At 41.9% G+C, this 25,223-nt stretch overlaps 1 protein-coding gene across 1 annotated transcript; it reads left to right on the top strand.

The window, feature by feature from the left end:
• Nucleotides 1–15,193: 15,193 nt before the first annotated feature.
• LOC311137515 (repulsive guidance molecule A-like) lies at nt 15,194–22,484 on the top strand (the record flags this gene model as incomplete). The annotated part of the gene is made up of 4 exons (XM_084172042.1): nt 15,194–15,222; nt 16,045–16,163; nt 18,661–19,178; nt 21,768–22,484. The coding sequence occupies 4 exons, from the start codon at nt 15,194–15,196 to the stop codon at nt 22,482–22,484; spliced, it is 1,383 nt and encodes a 460-aa protein (XP_084028168.1).
• Nucleotides 22,485–25,223: the final 2,739 nt, after the last annotated feature.

Below are 25,223 nucleotides of genomic sequence, written 5' to 3'. Positions count from 1 at the left end.
GTTGTTTTTAAAAAGTGGCACTTCGTCCAATAAGTGGCATATCATAATGTCACATATTTTTGGGCCAAGATGTGGTCTTTCCCACGCTTTGCTTTGATTGGACGGAGAGGGGGATACTGAGTATTGTTTCCAATTGGACTGGCAGAGAGACAGACTTTTTCCAGTATTCCAGTTTACTATTCTCTTTTACACATTGGACTTATAAAAAGTAACTCCCATATCACTTGAGTGAAAACAAAAGCATGTGCACATCTGCTAATATAATTTGAGTTGCATTTTACCAGGGATGGCCCCTTTTGGAGTTAAATAAATGTTTTTACCAGCCAAGTATTAAACTACAGATATTAACACATACACACATAATACGTGTCACACTTAGTTGGGCATATTGCACATGAAACAGGAGGAGAATTAAAGAAGGCATGTCAACACTTTCTTTTACAGTCAGACTGAGGGAGAATGGTGAGGTTGGGTATCTGGTGTCTGCTTATACCATGTTTAATTAAAGTTCCTGGTGAAAGGACTAGACTACATGTTGAGACAAGGAAGATAATGGCAGCGCGGCCTAAAGGCAACTATGACTCACTGGTATTATTTTGGCATTGGGAGTTGTGTTGGGCTTCAGCTTTCTGTCTCCCAACTATTGGCTGAGAGTGTTGTACTGAGGACCTATCTGTATCAGGTGCTGCTGCTCCGCTGCAGTGTCACGGAGACATGTCAAAGACATCAGGTTTCATACCATTCCTCTGCATCACCCCTCCTGTCAATGTTTTGGCTGGTGGTGTCAACCATAAAACTTTGAAAACATGGTGTACCATCCACCCTGAGTTTTGTGAACATATAATTGTGTCTACACTGTGTCCCTGGGTGGTTTTATGGCTGAATAACAAATCATTATTCTGTGTATTTCAGCATCAGGAATTTCTTCTTAAAATAGTTTTGAATTAATAGAGTTCTACTGTAACAGCCAAGTTTGAGCAATTCCAATATCATCTTAAAGAAAACAATCAATAACAACATCATTTAGCTCAGAGGAGAGGTCTGTTGTCTCGGAGGGCTGGGGATATCTGTAAGTCATTTGGGGATATCTGTAAGTCATTTTCCTGTAATCAGCTGTCTGCCCACTCTTTAATTAATGTGGACCTGAGCGCCGACATTTTCATGGCTCATTAACGAGCTACAGTGTACTTTAGGGAGACGGAGTGGACAACACGGGGGCAGAGGGAAATTAACATGTATCACACAGAGTTCCATGACATCCCTGTCTAACCAACAATATCAGTAGTCTACTGGGAGCAGCATCTAATGGGATACTGCTACTAGCCTACTCTCCAGCACATTGAGCTGATAGCATGTCTTAATGAGTTTCAAATTAATCTGCTATTCCAGCCACCACAGCATTCTACACTCCGCTAAATTTAAGAAGACTATAAATATTTCAGTATGTAAATGATCTTGTTCCAAGTCCTTAGAGTTACAAATTATTTTCCCGCTATGGAATAAAGATAGAATTACGCTCTGAACTGGTATCAAGCTATTGACCCATGATATTGGCTTCAAGCACAGTTAAAGGATTTCATATGTACACTGAATATGAACGTGTTTATAAGGTTATCTTGACAGGCCTACTTACAGGAAAGGTCACATGCTTGTTGCAATATAAAAATACATCTATATTTCAGAACAAAAATATGCAACATGCCACAATTTCAAAGATTTTACTGAGTTACAGTTCATATAAGGAAATCAGTCAATTTAAATAAATTATATTAGGCCCTAATCTATGGATCTCACATGACTGGGGATACAGATATGCAGGTAGGGGCGTGGATAAGAAAACCAGTCAGTATTGCCATCGATAAAATGCAATTGTGTTTGTTGTCCGTAGCTTCTGCCATCTGCCTGGTACAGTTGAAACTGGGATTCATCAAGGAAGAGCACACTTCTCCAGCATGCCAGTGGCCATCGAAGGTGAGAATTTGCCCACTGAAGTCGGTTACTAACAGGGATGTAAAAAAAAAAATTGCACAAATTTGCGAGAAATAAGCTTTTTGTGCATATGGAACATTTCTGGGATATTTTATTTCAGCTCATGAAACATGGGACCAACACTTTACATGTTGCATTTATAGTTTTGTTCAGTACATTTTTGTCAATTTTAATGGAAAACTATTACAGTAAGGTTACCCTGAAATGATTTGATATTGTTATAAAAAAGGCTGCATTGGGCCTTTAAGAGCTGTCTATTCTGTCCGAGGAACCGGTCGCCCTCATAATTACACAAACACCATTTCAAAGCTCTGCTCTCCACTATTGCCCGAGCATGAAAGCTGAAAAATGATTTAAGGCTGCCGATAATTGGCTTGCAGCTGCAATAACTTTAGCTCTCGCTGCAGCCATTGTGACAGGATGCCACAAAAGGAAGGGCAAGCCTTAGCCCCTGCAGCTGTGCACACAGGACAACACTACAGGACACTGGTAAAGTTCAACAGCAGAGCAGAAGAAACAAAGAAATAAAAGGGCTCCAAAGAATTTACAGACATACTGCTTATTTTCTAATGGCAGATTCCCAGATGTTGGTGACGCTCAACTTTACATGCAAACAAAACAAAATGTTGGGTATGCAGGTTGTGGATGGCATTGGAATTGATCTACATTCCCCAGGTGTTTATATCCTTGTTGAGTGATGTGTTACTGTGTCATTACTCTGAATTGCAGAGAGAGAGAGAGAGAGAGAGAGAGAGAGAGAGAGAGAGAGAGAGAGAGAGAGAGAGAGAGAGAGAGAGAGAGAGAGAGAGAGAGAGAGAGAGAGAGAGAGAGAGAGAGAGGCGCTAGCTGTAGCTGAAACATCAGTGGAAGACTTTGCCAGTGTCTGTGAATATGCCTCTCTAACACATACAGCAGGCATTGGTGTCTGTTTATTAATGATTCAGTCCAAACGACAGTCACACGTAGAGTGGGAAAGGGTTCAACTAAGATAATGCATTTTTCAGCAAATGTTGTCATTTCTAGATCTGCCTCTGTTAAAAACCAGAGCAAGATATACACTGAGTGTACGTTCTTAGAAAAAAAGGGTGCTATCTAGAACCTAAAGGGGTTCTTCGGCTGTCCCCATAGGATAACCCTTTGAAGAACCCTTCTTGGTTCCAGGTAGAACCCTCTTTGAGTTCTACCTGGAACCAAAAAGGGTTCTACTTGGAACCAAAAAGGGTTCTCCTATGCGGACAGCCGAAGAATCGTTTTGGAACCCTTTTTTCTAAGAGTGTACAAAACATTAGCAACACCTTCCTAATATTGAGTTACACCCCCTTTTGCCCTCAGAACAGCCTCAATTCGTCGGGGCATGGACTCTACAAGGTGTCGAAAGCATTCCACAGGGATGCTGGCCCATGTTGACTCCAATGCTTCCCACAGTTGTGTCAAGTTGGCTGGATGTCCTTTGGGTGGTGGACCATTCTTGATACACACAAGAAACTATTGCGCTTGAAAAACCCAGCAGTGTTGCAGTTCCCTGACATACTCAAACCAGTGCGACTGGCACCTACTATTATACCCCATTCAAAGGCACTTAAATATTTTGTCTTGCCCATTCACCCTCTGAATGGCACACCTACACAATACATGTCTCAATTGTCTCAAGGCTTAAAAATCTTTCTTTAACCTGTCTCCTCCCCTTCATCTACACTGATTGAAGTGGATTTAATAGGTGACATCAATAAAGGATCATAGCTTTCACCTGGATTCAGCTGGTCAGTCTATGTCATGGAAAGAGCCGGTGTTCCTAATGTTTTGTCCATTCAGTGTATTACAGGTTCCACATAAAGTCTAGTCTATAGCTGTCTATTGAAAGGTATTTTTTATAGAGATTTGCATTAGTAATAGCTTGGATAAGCATGACAGGTCTCTATGTATGATTCATAATACAACAGCTCACACAGATCAGAGTAGAAGGTTCATATTTATCTAGTCATATTTTGTGGATTATCTGCGGTCTCCATGCAAGGTGGGTTCTGTTGACATAATCTGTATTGCACAGTAATTTTCCCTCTCACATGAATGACAAATAATGATCTCTACCTCTTTCACCCACATGTATCATTTCTGCAATGTGTACCAACAGGCGATATGAATGTTTGATCAAATACTAAACACAAAATGGCAACACAGGCTGTTTCTATGACAACTAAACCAAATATTGGCATGGTGTCAATGTCTGTTGTTAATTTTGGGACTGTCAGTGAACTAATTTCACTTATATATTATTTGACTAAAGACAGCCATCTAAGATACTGTGCATTCCAAAATCTGTGCAAAGTGGCAGCTCATCTCAATGTGGGAAATTATATTCCATGTCCTCAGAAAATTGGGATCTACCCTCTCCATTTGGGAGACATTATGCAGCAAGAAATTAACAAGGCAGCTGTTTTATTGAGATAAGCCTCTGTACTGTGGGATAAATGAACAATACCAAACATGCAAATAGCAGCAGGCCTGTTGTTCTCCAACCCATACTGCATTGCAATGTTTTTGACAAACCACATGCATTATTCCAAGGACCATTCTGTTTGCTGTGTATGGCTCTGCACTTATATATGTTCCTAATGGTCATTAAGTTTGACATGCAGTGTCATTCAGTCTGATCATCTCTATTTTGATCAGGACTATTTATACTTGGGAAAGGATTCAACTTTAATACACATTCCCTCGTCCAGTTTGGTACATGTCTAGAATTAAACATTGCACATCATTCTCACTGTATCAGTGTCTGGGCTTAAAAATATATATATTCACCTTCACTACCTAGAATGAGAATGGGTTTTTTATAATGAGGGTTTAAGCATTCTACTCCATACCTCTGTGTGTAAGGTTCTGTCAATTTACGGCTTTCCTGCATGTCACATTATTACTGACTATGTCTGAGTAATTCTATGCAGTGCCTGCTCTCTACATAACACCAGCAAATAGATTAAATTCATTCTCACTTCTCATTATCAATGACAATGATGCTGAGCATCCACCCCTCATTTCAGATGTCATTCATGTAGGCTATGATACCTTTGAGTCCCATTTTATTTGAGTTTGTACACCAGCTTTGACGAGAAGACATGGACCCATCTTCATTTTTCTTTGTTTGCCGTTGTATTCAATTTAGTTTGATTGACCCAGTGATATTCAGATTGGGAAACAGCACACAATTCTTTATTCAGCTGAACAAGGTGCCTAATACATAACGTATGTGTAATATATGCATCCATTTAGGTCTATGCAGTCCATATCAGTCTAGTGTGTTTACACTCTGTGAAGGCCTCTAGGTCAAACTGGTAATGATGAAATCAGATTTTAATGTCTATTTAACTTCTTGATGGAACACATTTCCTTTTCATATCGACTTTGTCTTGAAACATGTTTGTTTTTTAGTATGTAAGCAAATTATATTTGTCCTCATCATGATTTAATAATACAGTCAATAATACCATAATGGAATCATTCTAAAATGTATGAAAAGAAAACAAAATCACCTGTGTTGTTTTACCCATGCCATTACTAGAATGTATCATCTCTGTCATCTGATCTCACACCCTTATACAGTATTTCCACTGTCATATCCGAGTGACTAACATTTTTGGCAGTAGTCTATTGTTTGACTCACAACACTGGCATCAATAGTTGGACTCGTGGATCAGATTACAAATAAAGATACACTACATGGCCAAAGGTATGTGGACACCCCTTCAAATTAGTGGATTCTGCTATTTCAGCCACACCCGTTGCTGACAGGTGTATAAAATCGAGCACACTGCCATGCACTCTCCATAGACAAACAGTGTCAGTAGAATGACCTTACTGAAGAGCTCAGTGACTTTCAACTTGGCACCGTCATAGGATGCCACCTTTCCAACAAGTCAGTTTGTCAAATTTCTGCCCTGCTAGAGCTGCCCCGTTAAGTGTTGTTATTGTGAAGTGGAAACGTCTAGGAGCAACAACGGCTCAGCCGTGAAGTGGTAGGCCACACAAGCTCACAGAACGGGACCGCCGAGTGCTGAAGTGCGTAGCATCTGTCCTCGGTTGCAACACTCACTACCGAGTTCCAAACTGCCTCTGGAAGCAACGTCAGCACAATATAACTGTTCGTCTGGAGCTTCATGAAATGGGTTTCCATGGCCGAGCAGCCGCACACAAGCCTAAGATCACCATCCACAATGCCAAGTGTCGGCTGGAGTGGTGTAAAGCTCGCAGCCATTGGACTCTGGAGCAGTGGAAACACATTTTCTGGATTGATGAATCACGCTTCACCATCGGGCAGTCGGACGGGCGAATCTGGGTTTGGCGGATGCCAGGAGAAGGCTACCTGCCTGAATGCAAAGTGCCAACTGTAAAGTTTGGTGGAGGAGGAAAAGTGGTCCTGGGCTGTTTTTCATGGTTTGGGCTAGGCCCCTTAGTTCCAGTGAAGGAAAATGTTAATGCTACAGCATACAATGACATTCTAGACGATTCTGTTTGGGGAAGGCCATTTCCTGTTTCATCATGACAATGCCCCCGTGCACAAAGCGAGGTCCGTACAGAAATGGTTTGTCGAGATCAGAGCCCTGGTTTGTCGAGATCAGAGCCCTGACCTCAACCCAATCGAACACCTTTGGGATGAATTGGAACGGCGACTGCGAGCCAGGCCTAATCGCCCAACATCAGTGCCCGACCTCACTAATGCTCTTGTGGCTGAATGGAAGAAAGTCCCCGCAGCAATGTTCCAACATCTAGTGGAAAGCCTTCCCAGAAGAGTGGAGGCTGTTATAGCAGCAAAGGGGGGACCAACTCCATATTAATACTCATGATTTTGGAATGAGATGTTCGACGACCAGGTGTCCTCATACTTTTGGTCATGTAGTGTACAATGCAAATCAGTGTCAGTATTAATAGCTAAATTGCCACACAGAAGGTGTCTCAAGCATGACTTCTGTATTGCCATTGGTCACCAGTATGGGGCCTGAAGGTGCCTCCATCACCTCTCTGTCTCTGTCCTGACATGTCATGATAAATATGTCAGTTCAGATGTGAGCTTTGTGAAAAATGGCCCAGTGGAACCAGTGCCTTGGGCTGTCGGTATGTTTCGTTCCCGTCAACACAATGAATGACCACATAATTTCTTATCGCCCATTGATAGAAAAACTGAAGAAGTCTCTTGATAACATTTACTGTATTGTAGCACTGCATTTTATGAAGGTTCTATATTATCAAGGGCAACTCTTCATTTATAAATACTGAAGGAATATCTATTGTTCTTCTTATTTGTGAGGAGAATTACACATAAATAATTGTTGTCACCTCACCTGTCAACTGTTGTTGTGGATTAAGTTAATGCATTTTTCATGAAGTCCACAGGAGTCGGGATTATCTCGTTAAACGCTGTGTGAAAGAGAGATAAATGAACATATTTCTTTCAGTTGGCACAACAATCACAGGAGGGGGTGTGCTTCTCAGACAGCCCTGACAAATCTGTCTGGTGTATGTCTGCAAAATGCACAGACACCTCGGCAGATATTCGGCTCACTGACAACTGCCTGATTAACTCTTGGCACCTTGTTGTTATGCTAGGTAGTAAACAGGTGGGCCTAGAAGCCATTAGGCAGTCAAAATGCTAGCATCCCGTGCTATTCAAGTCAATGTAAACACTCATTTAAGAAATAATCTCTGTAATTTGTTAGAGAATCCTGAATACTTATCTCTGTACCGCTATAATCCCCTAAATACTTGTTATGTCAATACATAGTTCAGTGGTCAATTTACCACTTAAAGTAACACATTACAACATTATCCACATTTTGTAAGTGACAAATTCAAAAAACGTATATGACTGATTGTTACTGTTCAATGATTGGTATTAGGTAAAATTTAACATTATGAGTGTTCTGCACCTATTTGCATTCCCGTGCAAACAAATCAGAATCTGGAATATCCCCCAAGCAAAAACAGAGCGATGGCTGAGAATGTAAACAAACCTGTATCCAAACAGAGGCTGTCATCACAAGCTTAGATTTACGAGAGGTTATAATGATAAGCAGATGAAATGAATACTGTTTTCAAAAAAGGTAATTTTTTATCGTCATACAATACTTTCTTTTTCACTTGCGGCCAAATGCAAGGGAGGCACAAATAGCATGCAAAATTGTTGTGATCTTAGCAATGTGCTGAAAAATAACTTTAAAAACAATCCCAGACATATGATGTCCTTGCAGTTGACCTTTGAACATTAGGAAGACAGTTACTCTTTCCTGTATAGCTCTCTGATGGCTCATTCATCCTTTTTCACTGATGATGGGGAAAGTAAAAACATTGAGAGGAAGCATTAACCTAACAATACCCATTTTAATTACCCTAGTTTATTTACCTGCTGTCGACGCCATTGTTTTTTATTTTGTTGTCCCATGTATGACCCAAGTCTATTCTGTAAGGTTGATTATCATCTATAGCCAAGGTGACATTTACACACAAAATGTGATTTACAGATATCATTTATAGAGCTAGAATGGTGTCAGATATAGGGGTATTTACTTTTACCACCTTGCATTTAAATGCCTTACATACACATTACAAAGGTGTTTCATATATTAGCCTGACCCTTCCAACACCTTATCTGCCACCTTAACCTTTAAGCAAAATAAATTAGATAAAGCTTTGAGAGTGCAATCAGAAATATTTCCTTTTCAAAACAGTGTCAAAGCGACACTTTTAGAAATGTAAGGTATAGAACAGGGTGATACTATTACAGGGTAATACTACTTGATAGAGCAGTGTCTACATCATTACATCTGGATTCCTCATATAATGGAACACTATAAATGCTTCACTGTAATATTTTCTGTAATTGTATATGGCACAATAGATAGCATAGGCTAGTTAATGCAGTATAGGACATTTGGAAAATCCCCTTGAGTTGAATAACCACATCTATACTTCATTGTCATAGACACTTTCAGTCATGTGAGCAAAAAGAACATGGTTTGTTTATTATGACTATTTTTGTATTTTTGGGTCATGCATAGATTCATTGAATAAACTTAAGAGAAAGTCTAGTAGACAGCACATCACCATTTGATTTCTGACTCCTTTTTACATTAACAAATTGGAAAATAAATGGTTTTGCTAGTATCAGGGGCTCATGATCTCCTTTCATGATTATTAAAAGGAATATCCTGAGCTGACAGTTTGAGCCTTCCCAAATCCCATTTTCACCTCCAGTTTCTATTTCACTGGCTGGTGTTTTCTGTGGGTGTAGACCTAACTGATTTGGTATAATGGATTAAATGAAACATAATGAGATTCCTCATGTCAGTATTCAGTGGTGAAGGCAAATTAAAGGAAATCACAGGGAGCCACAGGAAGGCTTTATTGATCCTTTATTTTACTCTGTGTAATAATATGGCTGATTGCATCTGATTTGTTCTGAAACAATGACAGATGAAATACAATGAGCTTGACATCTTTATATCTTAACGCTAAAAATACAATGGGCCTTCTATAGTGTGTCTATCTACTATGTCAGCGCAGTAAATCATTCTACAAAACTGCAGAGTCTGTCATACTGATGTCAACTGACTAGTTGTATTAATTGACCATAGGCCTCTTGCTGCAGCGAGGCAGGCACCCACTCCACCAGCTGTGTTTGAGACAGGGGGCCAGCATCCGGCACTTCTAAAGCCATTATTTTCACACTGGGGTGGCAGCCTTTCGTGTGTGCTGTTACATCAATGTAAAAATGCTGCTTCTCAATGGCTATCAATGATGGGCAGACCTGAGCTGTGACTGCAAATTATTACATTGTTATGTTCCCAGTAAGTCAGGTTCAGATAGATGAATGTGATGGACTCAGAAATGTTGCAGTATCTACAGTATGATAGTAGCTGCCCAAGAGTAGCAATACTTTTCTCAGGTTTGACATGGCACTCAATGCATTAAGCATGTTTATGACACCATTTGAAGAACTGGGCAACTTTCACAGATATATGTAGTGGTTCATGTCCTGAAATATGTTCAAAAACATAGGCTACCTGTTTCTGCTGCCAATCCATGTTGGATGTTTTCCTGTCCAGCTACAGCTGGAAAGAAGGCATAATACACCACTGCAAATGTCTATATGGTTGACCAATCACTTGTTTGATGGATTTTCCTAATCACAGGGAGTTTGGGGCAGTGAGAGCCTTCTCCTCAGAGGGATGGGGATGGAGGCCGGCCTTGTAATGGTTCTCTAGAAGGAGGGGGTGGTCTGATAACTCTTCTTGATTTTGATCCTTAAACACAGGTGCAGTGTAAATCCCCTGTTCCCCATCTGTCTTTGAATCTGATCCATTCTTTACCTTCCCGTTTCTAAATGTGGCCAAATCCAAAGGTAGTTTTTCATTTCTAATGCATAGTCATGTTGGATTTGGACCGAAGCTCTAGTCTTGCACTGTACTACTGTCTATTGCTGTTTCTCTTTCAATCTCAATTATGTAAATAGTAGGCTATTTTGGCATAAATGTGAAATAGGCCTACTGTCTATTGAGTTGTTAGATACTACTGAATTTCGCTACACCCGCAATAACATCTGCTGAATATGTGTATGTGACCAATACAATTTGATTTGATTTGTAGCCTACTATAACAATGTCTGCATCACTATTATCACCATTTGATAACAGTGTTTATAGTGGTTATAGTTGTAATACAGAGTAGTGGGAGGAACGAAATGTGGAGGAGGAGCATGAATCTGAGTTATTGTGGTTTATTAACATTTGCTGCAGCAGCTTGTGCTTAATGTTTGGAGAATAATCATCCCCAGTCTAAACATTCGCCAATTGCCTGAAACGGCGTGATGTGTCGGGGGACTGAAGTGGGGTCCCAGCGACGTCATGCAGAGCCAATCATTGTCTCTCTCACACTTTCTAACTAGCCATTTCACAACAGTGATGCGAGGAAACGAGAGATATCAGCAGTCCATGTGGAGCAGCAGCGGTGTCCCGATGGCTCTTCCTCTCAACGTCAACGAGAACCAACTAAACTGAGCGCAGGAATACAAGGGCAAAGATGAGAACAACTGTTGGAGTTAAATTCTATTCATATTTTATGAGACATGTTCGTTATATTGGGTGACTGTTTGGTCAACGGAATGAGGCAGACGAATAGCCTCCAAGTGTCGGAGAATCAGTGAATTGACCAGGTTCTCAATCTCAACTATCAGCGAATTATTGTGTGAAAAAAATCACTTGAATTTCACACTCGTTATCTGATACATCATCGAAGGAAACCATGCATGGAAGGCGGCATTTCCCACCAATTTAAACAATGTTATATGCGCTACATTTGGATTAGCGTGCAGTATAAGACCTAGCTAACGGTATTTCGGGTGGAATTTCGGAGTCGGGCTTCTTGCGCTAGCATTTGCGCTTTCCTCGCGTTCGGCAGCTAAACTTGGAGAGCTCCATGCAGTCGCGAAGGTTGGTATTGGCCGTTTCTCAATATACTGACAATTGGGCTATTTTCAGAGAGATATTTAAATCTGAAATCTAAATTCATAATTTCGATGGAGAGTGGTGATTTTTCTGTCAATGGGTCATTTTTGTCTAAGGGTTCTTTCCTATTTTTGTCAGTGGACTATAGGAGACTAACGTTACTTATCTTGTCAAGAGTAATGGTTATCCATGTGTTGATTACCCTTCTAATAAATTAGCCCTGCCTTGTGTGCTAGGCTGTAGACAATTTCTTTATACTACATTTTTGTGGCAAAAAAATAGCAATAGCCTACACAGTACGGGCTACAAAATAGAATTTGCAATACAAGTTGTCCAGCTGTAATAACATGTTTTGAATGTAATTATAAGCATGGCAATGTGTTGACATATGGCATTGCTATATCAATAATTGTATAGCCTCATAGGCCTATGTGTAATTGTAAATTCATAATTTTTGAGAATATTTCTATGTACTCAATATGATGATATTAGGCCTACAATATCGTCTGCTTCTCCTCTTTCACATTGCTCAAATCAAACCCTTTACGCACGCATTATTCAGGAAAAACTGCAATTGGAAGCTTATTTGTATTTTGAATAAATAAAAAAGAGAATGGGCTTCGTTATTCGCAGTGATAGAAAGGAAATGGGAAAGTATCAAGATTCAATGTCGATGACTGACTGACAGTTGTAGGCTACTGTACCCTAATAATTGCGCTAAAGCGCCACAAAGCCTAATTTTATGACAGATAAACTTGTCCCCGCACTCATAATGCCATGTGCGTTTGTCATGATGAGAGGTATGATATCTAGACTTAATAACGGTGCGGTCTGTTGGAAAGTGTGAAGTAACTTCACCGGTGTCATACAGTATATAGGCTAAGACAGACCATATGTGTCTATGGGCCAGATGCATTATTAGTGTATCTCCGCAAAATATAGCCTAATGAGACCAACTGGAACACTGTAGTAACCTAAGTTTATGAATTTCAATCGACATGTAGGCCTAGGTCTTGTAAGCATATGGATAGGCCCTACGTTTAAATTCCAAGGTCAGTGATGACACAATGAGATCAAGACATCCATTTGTTCTATGGATTGATTAAGCTTGCGGTGAATGTGGTTTTATCTAGCATTTCAGGAGGCATTACATGGGGGCCTTTGATATGTGCTATTAGGCCTACAGATGTAGGATCTTAATTTGTAGTGTATGTGAGGTTTAAAAAGGCTTCTGATGTTTGTAATTTCCACTTTTACATTTCAAACTTGATTTTCCCTTACGAAAAATGTATCAACCCCTACAAAAAGTCCATTAATTATAATCCACATTTCCTGTTGCTGCAGGAGTATTTTCCTGCTGTAGCAAACTGGCTCAAATTAAGATCCTACATCTGTACAGTGAGATGAGATTGAATCTTCTACAAGTCTAGGCTACATGTCAATTACCACACATTCATAAGCAATGCAAAATACCTCCCAGTCCTTACAGAACATAAGTGAGTATGTTAAGAAATATAGCCTACTATCACTGTAATACCACTCAAGTTGCCCAACCAAACACTAAAACACATGTAGTTCCAACATACTATGCTGTTTAATTTGGTTTGATAATTCAGAGTCATATTAATCTATAGCCATTGCCCATGTTCTATCTCTTTCCAGACAAATAATTAGTCTGGATGGTGTTTGGTGGTTCTCCAGTAGGCTAATGTCCCCAGGGATTTTCATCAACCCCAATAGACTAGTATAACACATAGAGATAGATAGAAGTCCCATCTTTGTATAAGTGCCATTATAGCATATGTGACAACATGGGCAGTGCCACTGAGGCTATCTCCATTTTAAAGTAGTACATTTTCTTCTTCTTCATTGGCTGATTTCTCCCAACTCATAGGAATCCCCACCCAGTTGACTGCTTTAAAACGGTGGATGCCCTCAATGGCAATGCTTGAGCTTCTGTACCTCTTATAGCAGGGTTCCCCAACTGAACAGTACTGAACAAAAATGGAAATTCAACATGCAAAGTGTTGGTCCCATGTTTCATGAGCTAAATAAAAGATTTACATTTACATTTTAGTCATTTAGCAGACGCTCTTATCCAGAGCGACTTACAGTCAGTGAATACATTTATTTTTTTTATACTGGCCCCCCGTGGGAATCGAACCCACAACCCTGGCGTTGCAAACGCCATGCTCTATCAACTGAGCTACATCCCTGCCGGCCATTCCCTCCCCTACCCTGGACAACGCTGGGCCAATTGTGCGCCGCCCATGAGTCTCCCGGTCGCGGCCGGCTGCGACAGAGCCTGGATTCGAACCAGGATCACTAGTGGCACAGTTAGCACTGCAATGCAGTGCCTTAGACCACTGCGCCACTCAGGAGCTAAAAGATCCCAGAAATGTTCCATACACACCAAAAACTTATTTCTCTCAAATGTGTTTACATCCTTGTTAGTGAGCATTTATCCCCTGCTAAAATAATCCATCCACCTGACAGGTGTGGCATATCAAGAAGCTGATTAAACAGCATGATCATTACACAGGTGCACCGTGTGCTGGGGACAATAAAAGGCCACTCTAGGCTCTGTGTGGTTTTGTCACACAACACAATGCCACAGATGTCTCAAGTTTTGAGGGAGTGTGCAATTGGCATGCTGACTGCAGGAATGTCCAGCAGAGCTGTTGCCAGATAATTGAATGTTCATTTCTCTACGATAAGTTTTAGCGAATTTGGCAGTACATCCAACCAGCCTCACAACCGCAGACCACGTGTAACCATGTCACCCCAGGACCTCCACATTCGGCATCTTCACCTGCGGGATCGTCTGAGGGGGGAGGGGGTACTGAGGAGTATTTATGTCTGTAATAAAGCCCTTTTGTGGTGAAAAACTCATTCTGATTGGCTGGGCCTGGCTGCCCAGTGAGTGGGCCTGGCTCCCAAGTAGATAGGCCTATGCCCTCCCAGGCCCACCCATGGCTGCGCCCCTGCCCAGTCATTTGAAATCCATAGATTAGGGTCTAATGAATTTATTTATATTGACTGATTTCCTTATATGAACTGTAACTCCGTAAAATCTTTGAAATTGTTGCACATTGCATTTATATTTTTGTTCAGTGTAGTTAATAAGCATGGTTAATACGTTTCATATTAACTATTTTATTTTATTTATTTAACCTTTATTTTACTAGGCAAGTCAGTTAACAACAAATTCTTATTTACAATGAAGGCCTACACCGGCCAAACCCGGACGACGCTGGGCCAATTGTGCGCCGCCCTATGGGACTCCCAATCACGGCCGGTTGTAATTCAGCCTGGAATCGAACCAGGGGGTCTGTAGTGACGCCTCAAGCACCGAGATGCAGTGCTTTAGACCGTTGCGCCACTATAGGTCAAGGCACACGAGAAGTGAGAGTCACCATGTTACAGGCTTACCTGCTCCAACATATATTTACGCAGCATATAATATTAGTTATGTTAGCATGTACTGTTAGCAGGAAAGCAAAATACAGTTCCCATCAAACTATTGAGAAGTGACCCAACGTGACTACAACGCACAAGTCTACACATTGAGATGTAATTTGACACTTAGGAGGGGCGGAAGGCTGGAACAACCGCACCTCATTGGCCCAGTCACTAGTACGCGATAGCCTAAACTGCGCCTTCTTGGCACTGAGAAAGTTCGATTAAGCTGAACCGTGGTGCACCGGTCGATGGCCCGTTACGTGACCGGGCAAAAACGGTGAGGGAGGAGAGCCTTCTCAAATCGAACAGTAATCTGCGCTGCTCGATTATGTTGGCAACAAGGGAGCATTGGGCATCGTTCAGAAACATACAACATCTCTTTTCCATAAAATATCTGTTAACATTTTCAAACTAGTCTTCATTGAGAAGGCAGATTAAGCATATTTTTTTTCAACAAAAGCAATTACTTTTGAAAACATAAAATCCTACTCATTACTCCACGTGTTTAACCTAGGTGACTACTTCACATTTGTTTTGAGCCAGCGTCGGCCAAAGTTGGGGATCTGGCTCACGCAGGTTTTGTCTAGGGGGCAGCTTTTGTCCAAATTTAGTTTTCATAGCAGGTTTAGGAGAATTTACGCTGCAGGTTAGGATCATTAACGTAGCAGGTTAGGAGGATTTGGTTAAGGTTAGCTAAAATGTACCAAAAAAATAAACTTTCGACTTCAATTTGATAAAAGCTGTATCCCATCTAGACATGATCGCTCACGCCCGGGAGGCAACTAAATTCCAAAAGGAATGCAATCACTTTTCAGCATGTGCAAAACAGGGCCAGATATAATCGAATCCCCTCGCTCCCTAAATGGAAGATCGATTGCCTGCTTTCACTGTTTGCTGAGGAATTCGAGTGCAGTCAATAGGCTTCTAGAAAGAGGGCGAAGTTACTTCGAGAGTTCGAACCAAGTTCTTGTTCGAGGACATGACTGCATTCCTTAACTCCAGACCTCATGTAGCCTTCTGCTTTGAGTTATTAAACCAGATAGACGATACGAATTTCTCCTAATTCATTTTTTTCCACCTTCTCATTTGATTCGACCAGGGAGAGGAGAGAAGTGCGACCCCGTGCTGGATGGATGGTTATGGGGAAAGGAGCAGGAGGACCTTCGGCGCTTAAAGTCGGCAAGATCCTTGTTGTGTTTCTTTGCCTGTTTCCTTCTGGTAAGACAATATTAGAGATACTAATTTAATCATGCGTCTGTTAACTGTGCTAATATGATTATTATGTAGTTATTACAACCCTTGTTTAGTTATACGCTCTTGAGGTCTTGCAAGGTTAGACCAGTACCACGATGATTGCAAAATCCACACAATGAAAAGGACAAGACACATTGTTACATTGAGGCAATATTCATGGATACATTGTTCAATTGAAACAAGCTTAATTAGAATGGATACATACATGCATTGTTATATTTAGCAAAAGCGTTTGCCTTAGCAGCACATTTTCTACAAATGTAGCATCCATCTGCAAGTTTTGCAGCTTACATAGTATTAACAAGACAATATTTGAGTGTATCAACAAAAATAGAAGACTTACTTAATAAATTGCACGTCAACACTGGTAAAATGCATAAAATATCAGAGACCTGTGGAATCGACGGTGTCGGTGCAAACAGCCAATTCTGTCGCTTTTCATGTGCTCCATGTTGTGAGTTTGAGGCCTAGGCTATTTTTACTTTCTGTTAAAGTGATAGAAATAACGTTTTATTTTCATTTAACCATTTTACACAGCTCTAGGCTACTCAAGTGCTATATCCCCGTGTGGTTGTGTTTGTTTGGGGGGATGGGGGATAGGGCTTACGGATTCGACCCCCCTTTACTAAACTAGCCTACTTTCTTGATTTGACTTTTTATTTTGGCACCGGTCAAAACAAGTAAAGCCAAATAAGTTACTCTGAACTGCACATCGACTTTCCCCATGAGTAATTCGTAACCATGCTTAGGTTATTAATTGTTTGATCTGCATGGTTCTAGTAAAATAAAAAACGTAATAACACAGCTAATAATGGGCTTACTTGAGCCCCCTCCCCGTTTATGAGATGCAAAAATACCCTATCCATGCCCCATCGAACTCAATTTGCACATTTGCCGACCTTTATCGGTTTCTCTTTCAAGTCACTTACTGACAAACAAAAAGTGATAATGCAAGTGTTCGTTTTTGACGTTTATTAGTTTATTGCCATTTATCAGATGGGTGATAAATGCCTTTTGTTGCTGAGGCGGGAGTGTTGTGTGATTTGTGGGGGGTGGAATCGTTGTTGTGGTGTGGTAGAGCCATCAGTATTCAACTGAAAGTGTGAATTCAAAGTATTGGCTGCTCAGTTCTGAGGGAACGTTTGGTGGAGGAAAGTTCCATGAAGGCCTAAACTGAAGTGTGTTTATTAGGCGAAAGCTAGGAGATCCAATTGTATTGGTATTTGCTTTTAATTACGTCTATTATTTCTTATATACCCACACCCTATTCCATGCCACCCAAAGCGACTTAAATTTCAGGTCATGTAATTTAAGTACCAGGGAATGCCTGTTGGAAATTGCGTTACTCTTTGATTACAGCCTTCTACAATGGACAGGTGGATATCTTATATCCAGTTTGAACTGTGGAATGGTGAGACCTCTCTTCTGTTCCGCCTTCTGGTCCTGGAGCCAGTTTCTTTCCTGTTTCTTTTAATGGAGTCGTCGGAGCGCCAGCCCCCTCCCATTGCTGATGAAACTCAACCTAATCCCTTTACACAGGGCTAATTTATGACTCTGCTGGTCTCTTCTCAATGGCAAATTACATTGTCTTCATTCAGAGCTGTAAGACTACCCCCTCCCACATTGGCTCACACAAACTCATACCCCCTCTGGTTCACCTCAACAAGAGCTGGATTCTGAATAGAACAATTTAAAGGGGAGGTATTTCCTCACCCCTGGTGTGTTTTTTAAATACTAATTTCTGGCTTTTAGCCATGCAACAGGATGATATAGTATAAATGCAAACACTAGGTAGGATACCTACCGGTGAATTTATGCAGTTAACACTTCTGAGTAGCTTGTTTTGACTAATTGATGAGGTGTGTGTTGGTGTTTTTACTAATTTATCCCCCAATGTCCCTGTGGAAATCAAGTTAGTATATTTTTTACGAGTTAAATTAATACACCACGTCTTCCACAAAAATATATATTTTTGTTGATGATGCATTAACTTTTGCATGTTGACTGAATCTCTTGGAAACAGTAAACCTCACTTTGTGTGCTGTATGTTCTCTAAGAATGAGGCTGTATTCATCTAGTGTTATGAAATCTCAGAGCAGAATTGATTTGAACTTGGCAAATTGCAGACACTTGTAATCCTCATATTTGGTGGAATTTTGGGTTTCGTTACACATGAGGTCAGAGTTATTTAATGGAAATAAATGCTCAATTTGTCTTGAGACAATGAAAAAAACATGGAAAAACTCGAAGGACGCTGCAGGGCTTTTTGGAATTATAGGAGTCTAAAGACAAGCCATTGCCCTTACATAGGTTATTGTTTAAGGGTCCAAACACACAGATAAGACTGTATAACACTTGCTTTTCTTTTCTTTTTTTAGTACATTAAAAAAACAGTCCATTGTAGGTATTGGTTTTCCATTGTTGTGTGAACTATGGTCCTAATGTTTTCTTCTCTCTACAGTGAGTCTGCAGTGTAAGATCCTCAAGTGTAACTCAGAGTTTTGGGCCTCCACCTCAAGCTCTGGCCCGGAGGAGGAGTTCTGTACAGCGCTGCGGGCGTACAACAACTGTGTACGCCGCACCGCACGCACTTGCAGAGGCGACTTGGCCTACCACTCAGCCCAACATGGCATAGAGGACCTCATGAGCCAGAACAACTGCTCCAAGGAGGGGCCTACAACTCAGCCTCGAGCCCGGACCCCCGCTCCACCCCCACCACCACAGCTCCAGCCTGACAGCCAGGAGCGCTCCGATGGGCCAGAGCAGTGTCATTACGAACGCAGCCTTCCTCGCCAATCCTCACTACCCAACTACACCCACTGTGGCTTCTTTGGAGACCCGCACCTCCGTACCTTCAGCGATGACTTCCAGACCTGCAAGGTTGAGGGAGCCTGGCCCCTTATCCATAACAAATACCTGTCTGTTCAGGTGACCAACACACCTGTGGTGCCTGGTTCCTCTGCTACGGCCACCAGCAAGGTGAGAGGAGCCTCTACATCTCTCTATCATATTCACATGTTGAATCCATGACATATTGACTGTATCGTGGGTACAGCACAGTTACAGAGTGTCTGGGGATGCCGGACATTGCTAACTACTGATCAAGTATTTAGTTATTAATTCATTGCCAAGGACTGAAACCTTGCAAAACTACTCACTTGAAGTAAAATGACACCACTTTTCTTATCATCATAGATATACATGCAAAACTTCTGATAACACCTGTCTTCTCACTGCTGCGGAGGAGTTTAGAAGTGTACTATATAAGTAAAGAACTCAGAAATAGCAAAAAGATAGCTTGTTAGCAAACTGCGTTAAAATGCCAGGTAGAGGTTTTTAGGAAAGGGAACATTTCGTTGTCCCTCCTGACCAAGGCTGCTACTCCTCTATTCTGCCATTTTCTTACTAAAGAAAGCCCTTTCAGGGAAAGGGAAATATGTTGGCCTGCTTGTTTGAATCAGTAAACTGATAAATTGTAATAATATAAAATAATAATATGCCATTTAGCAGACGCTTTTATCCAAAGCGACTTACAGTCATGCGTGCATACATTTTTGTGTATGGGTGGTCCTGGGGATCGAACCCACTACCTTGGCGTTACAAGCGAAATTGTACTGCAGTGATTAATTTGTAGGAGCTCTCAAATCAAGAAATAGTATCATAAGTAAGACATTCGTATGTAAGGTTCTTGGCCGCTTTAATGTGGGTAGAGAAGTAGGAACAGCCGTGGGACTGTTTCACTGTGGACTCTGGTTAATGTTTGGATCAGTTCCATCGCAGACCAAGAGGCAATGCACAGACCAATTGTTGGGATCTTGATAAGGTTTACAAATGATATGCCAGTATTATAACAGCAGTATAAACATCAAACATTACCAGGTGGCTCCAGCCCTCTCGCTTTTTTTTGTTGACAGCCAAGACTAATGTTAGGCCCACTGTATGTGTAGCAGTCCATACCCTAGCATTGTGTGTATGTGGGTTAGAAACTGTTGTTTTAACTAAGTGCTCAAGCCATGCAGGAAACTGCAGGCATTTTCTCCACATTAGTTGGCCCTCATACCTCATCAATTATCATTGTTTTGCTACTACGGTACATTGGACGGCCTGGAGGGCTTACCCTGAAATGTCTTTCACTAACTTAAGGTGAAAACAAAGAACCCTGAGCATTTGTAGTCTGCGAATTCACGTAATATTCGGTCCACATTTGGTACAATTTTGGCAGTTGTGATTGTGTGACCAATAGGCCTCCATGCGCTGTATCCTGACTGCAGGGTTTACACTGAGACTTTGTCCTCAATCACATAAAGAGAGAGGCCAATTTTCCATCATCAGACCTAATGATGCACTTTCAGCATTCAGGCTTTTTTCTGTGCGCTTAAGGTAATTATATTTTTACACAGCTGTACTTGGAAACAAATTAGACAGCTTTTTAAGTTATTCAGTCTGGACAAGGGGAAAACAAGGCTACAGCCTATACAAACAAGACTTCCCTGGGTATAGACCATGGGATTGCTGGAGCTCTGCTTAATATTGGCTCCTGCTACAGGGTATGGGAACTGTCTGCTGTATACTCTACCGGTGTGACATGCTAGCAGTTCCTATAGACTTCCAGTCATTGAGCCAACGACTATACATTTAAAAGCTAGTCACTGCAGAAATATATAAAAAATGACATATCTTTTTTTAGCGGTGGCAACAATTTAAATGAATATAGGGGAAACACTGACTACCTTCATTCAGGAGGAGGGTTGATGAAGCAATTTATTTCTTTATGCACATGGTTTTTGTAGAGGTTTTTACATGTTCTTAGATAAAGTTGTCCTTCGAAAACAGAGGGGTCGGTGGAGATTGAGGGGTGGGCTGAGTGCTGGGGTGGCAGATGACTTGACTGGGTAATAACAGGGCATTTTGGTGCTCCACTTCCCCCTCCCCCTGCCCCCTCCGCTCTGAGATCAGAGCCTCTCGGCTGTCCTGGGGTCACTTTTGTGACAACGGCTCACTGGCGTCCTAATGAAACCATGCAAGCGGAGAAGTGACCAGCCTTAGTTAATTAGCCACAGAGCAGAGCATGCTCTCCCCTCCTGGCCCAGTGCCACTCCCCGGAGCACAGTTCTGGGGTTCACAGGCAGGTTTTTCACCACTATGAATGGCTCGTCTTTGTGTCTGCACACTATGGCCCGATTTAACATGGCCTATACCCGTGTTTTCTGAGGCCGTTTACTTTGGCCTCCCCAATGTTGAGGCAGAGCTGAAATGTGACACTGAACTGGGGTGGGGTCTGCATTACACAAACTACTGGTGTTCTTAATGCCAAAGCACAAAGATACCCCTCAGTCATTTGTGTAGCCCTACCACTAACTATTTTCCACATAAAAATGACAATATAGAGGTTCCATACAGTTTTTAAATTCAACTGGTGTTCAATGATTTAATTAATTTGATGTCTATATGTACCTTTCTATTTTCAGCCTCAAAAGGCTCCTTAATTACCTGAAACATATTGAATGAGCTAACTATTGTTGTGCTGACTGCTATTTCTAATCTTCTCCCCTCTCTCTCTTGCTACAGTTGACAATCATCTTCAAGAACTTCCAGGAGTGTGTGGACCAGAAGATGTATCACGCAGAGACAGACGAGCTGCCTGCGGCATTCGCCGACGGCTCCAAGAACGGTGGAGACCGCCACGGGGCCAACACGCTGCGCATCGTGGAGAAGGTGCCTGGGCAGCAGGTAGAGATCCACGCACGCTACATCGGTACAACCATCGTGGTCCGGCAGGTGGGCCGATACCTGACCTTTGCTGTGCGGATGCCAGAGGAAGTAGTGAACTCTGTAGAAGACCGAGACAACCAGGACCTGTACCTCTGCCTGCACGGCTGCCCTGCCAACCAGCGCATCGACTTCAGGACATTCAGGGCCCGTGCAGTGGAGGACCACGGCCCAAGCAAGAGCAGGACGGGCAGCCCTCCCCATGGGTTTACCTACCAGGCTGCCATGGCTAAGTGTAAAGAGCGCCTCCCGGTGGAGGACCTCTACTTCCAGTCCTGTGTGTTCGACCTGCTTTCCTCTGGGGACATCAACTTCACCATGGCTGCCTACTATGCCTTTGAGGATGTGAAAATGCTCCACTCCAACAAGGACAAATACCACATTTATGAAAAGGATGCATTTGGGAGTAATGCGGCACCAAGGGAATCAGATGTGTTCTCGCTAGTGCTCCTCAACTTTCTGGCTGTGTTGTTGTTCATTTATAGTCCCCTGCCAACATCATCCTCATTATCCTAGCTGTCAGTGGGTGTGAAACAGTGCTCTCACCATGTCATACTTCACTTCCACTGCTCTGTCCTCAGTGGCTGGTGGCCAGTGGAGTCAGCGAGGCCTTCCATGCCTCTGAGGGGACAGAGCAGCCCATGTGTTTTCAAACTCATCCCAGCCATGGTCTCATCATTGTTTTGTTGTTGTCATCATGTGTTGACTTCCATCTGGTGGAGAGGTGAGTGCTCTGTGCTCCCACCTATCATTGCATTCATTCAGCTGGTTTAAGGACGGGTCCTTTGATGAAGGGAGCGGTGGTGAGTGAGGAGAGCCCAGGAGCCCCAGTACTTTGGATATCCAGCTGGGATTAAATCCCACATTCCCACTGGGACTGCATGCACCTATGGGAAACAAGACGAGATTATCTCTTGCAGAAAGAAGAGTTTGCTGATCTTCTCACTGGTGCCAAGCCAGTGGAGCTCTCTGTGGCTCATGGGTCTGGGCTAGAGGACATGACAGGGGCTTTTGTTAACCTCTGGCCAGAAGCAGCTCCCTGTTTGTGATGAGCTTCCAGCTTTGGAAAAGCCGTAGCTTTTTGGAGGAAGCGCTCGGCCAAAAGGATGTCAGAGCAGCGAGTCTAGTTGTCTGCTGTGGAGATTAACAGGTCATAATGCCAGGTCTTTTGTAAGATTGTGTTGTTTGTTGGTCCGTGTGTGTCCGTCTGTGTGTGTGCGCACCTCTGTGGTTAATTGTGTGCTCCAGAAATGGCTGTGTTGATTGAGTGCATGTGTGTGTGTGTGTGCTGTTGTCCTCAAAAGTGCAAGAAATCTTTATTTGGAAGAAATGTTTCCTAATGTTGTTATATTGCAACCCAGGTTCCAATATAGAACCGTCATGGTGGCCTAGGGTCAGTTGAAACGGCCTCTGCCTGCCAAGGGGTTACTTCTAAGTGAACTGGCAGACAGTAAAACAAACAAAAAAAACTTTTACCTGTCAATCAGTGTCAAAAAGACTCAGTCCAAGTATTGGTGTTTAAAGTGTTAATTATGATACATTTCTTTTTTGTATCGGGTCTAATTAGGAATGTAGATGTTCATAAGAAAAAGAAACCTGAACAAACTTTACCAAGGGCACACATAATGCAGAAACGCAGATCACGTTTACAGAGTATATCTCATCTCTTCATTCAACCGATCAACCAACTTTCATGTACAGTGTACCATGGCCAAGAAATAGATTTCTACAGGTCATTTGTAAATGATTTGTCTCTTGTCTAGGCAGTCAACAGTTCCCCGCAGATGTAGGTATCTTGGCCATGTAATGGCTTTGAGAAAGGTATAGTCACACTAGCTAGGTTAAAATAAAATATTTTCCCACCAGTGGTGTGTTTCCACCAAACGGATTTGTTGCGGATAAAAATCAGTGTGTGATGACGTAGTGCACACAAAATGTACTTTAAGTTCAATGTGTTTCCATTACATTTTCAACTGTCACAAAAACTGTTGGTTAAATAGCAAATGTGCCTCCTCTGGTCTTGGCACAGGGGCTCTAGCCAACAGCTGGCAGATACAGTGTGGGTAGGCTAGTCTACATGATTAGATTATTATGGATAAGAGCAAGAATATTTGTCAAACGGCAGTCAAGCATCAATCATCATGTCACCAGAAGAAGACCCTCAATATTTATTGGAAAGGAGCATCAAGCTCATCACCGTGCACTTTCACCACCCTGTGAAGTTCATCATAATTTATTTCATCTGTAGTCTAATAAACTGCATGCTTTCCCAATTGGTAGTGGGAGGACACACCATATCATCACGTGACTCCAAGTTCTTCGATATGATGGTTATTATATCAATATTTGCGCATAAAGGAGTTTCCACTGCCATTTCTCGCATAATTAATTTTACCTACACAAAAAGATCCCACCATGTCAAATGAACAAATTATCTCTCTGCATTTATAAAATTGTACCAAAAGTTCCTGTTTCTAACACAGCTGTCGTGATTTGTTATATACGGTATGACTTTACTCGCATAAAAACTGTAGATGGAAACATGGTTACTGACCACCCCGTAGAGAGCAGGTCCTGTATGTAAAAGAGGGTGTTGACATGGCTCCGCTATAGGGAACGTATGACTTGCATCTGTCTGTAGACCTGTGAATTTATGGCTTCAATCTTTGCCAAAGAACAAGCCCTGGTGCCAACAACTTCCCAACAGCTGAATTTTCACTTCTCTCTTTCTCTCTCTGAGGACTTCTGCAATAGAGTTCAAGTTGAATTGTGTAGAACACTGGAAGGTGCTACTACATGAACTTAGTGGATGGACTTATTTAGCCAGCATGGTAATAAATAAGCTGTCAGTTTCTGGTTTTGAATTTGATCTTTTGTCATATGCAGGACCTGTGTGACATGCATGCATCTACAGCAATGGAGGCTGGTGGGAGGAGCTATAGGAGGACGGGCTGATTGTAATGGCTGGAATTGAATAAATGGAAATGAGTCAAACCTGTGGTTTCCATATGTTTGATGTGTTTGATACCGTTCCATTAATTCCATTCCAGCCATTACAATCAGCCCATCCTCCTATAGCTCCTCCCACCAGCCTCCACTGATCTACAGTACCATTTTGATGTGTTGTAGTTTCCCCATTGCATTGTCTGCGTAATCATTTAATTCACTAGTAAGCCTAAGGGCTCAATTCAATTCGTACCGCGGAAGTTCAGCGCTATGAGCCGACATATGCAGCATTTACCGTGAATGCAGTCT

The sequence above is a fragment of the Coregonus lavaretus genome (assembly GCF_964263955.1).
Source record: "Coregonus lavaretus genome assembly, chromosome: 11".
NCBI classification, from domain to species: Eukaryota; Metazoa; Chordata; class Actinopteri; order Salmoniformes; family Salmonidae; genus Coregonus; species Coregonus lavaretus.
The sequence above is the reverse complement of the archived record's forward strand: the minus strand, read 5'-3'. Positions and strand labels throughout refer to the sequence as shown.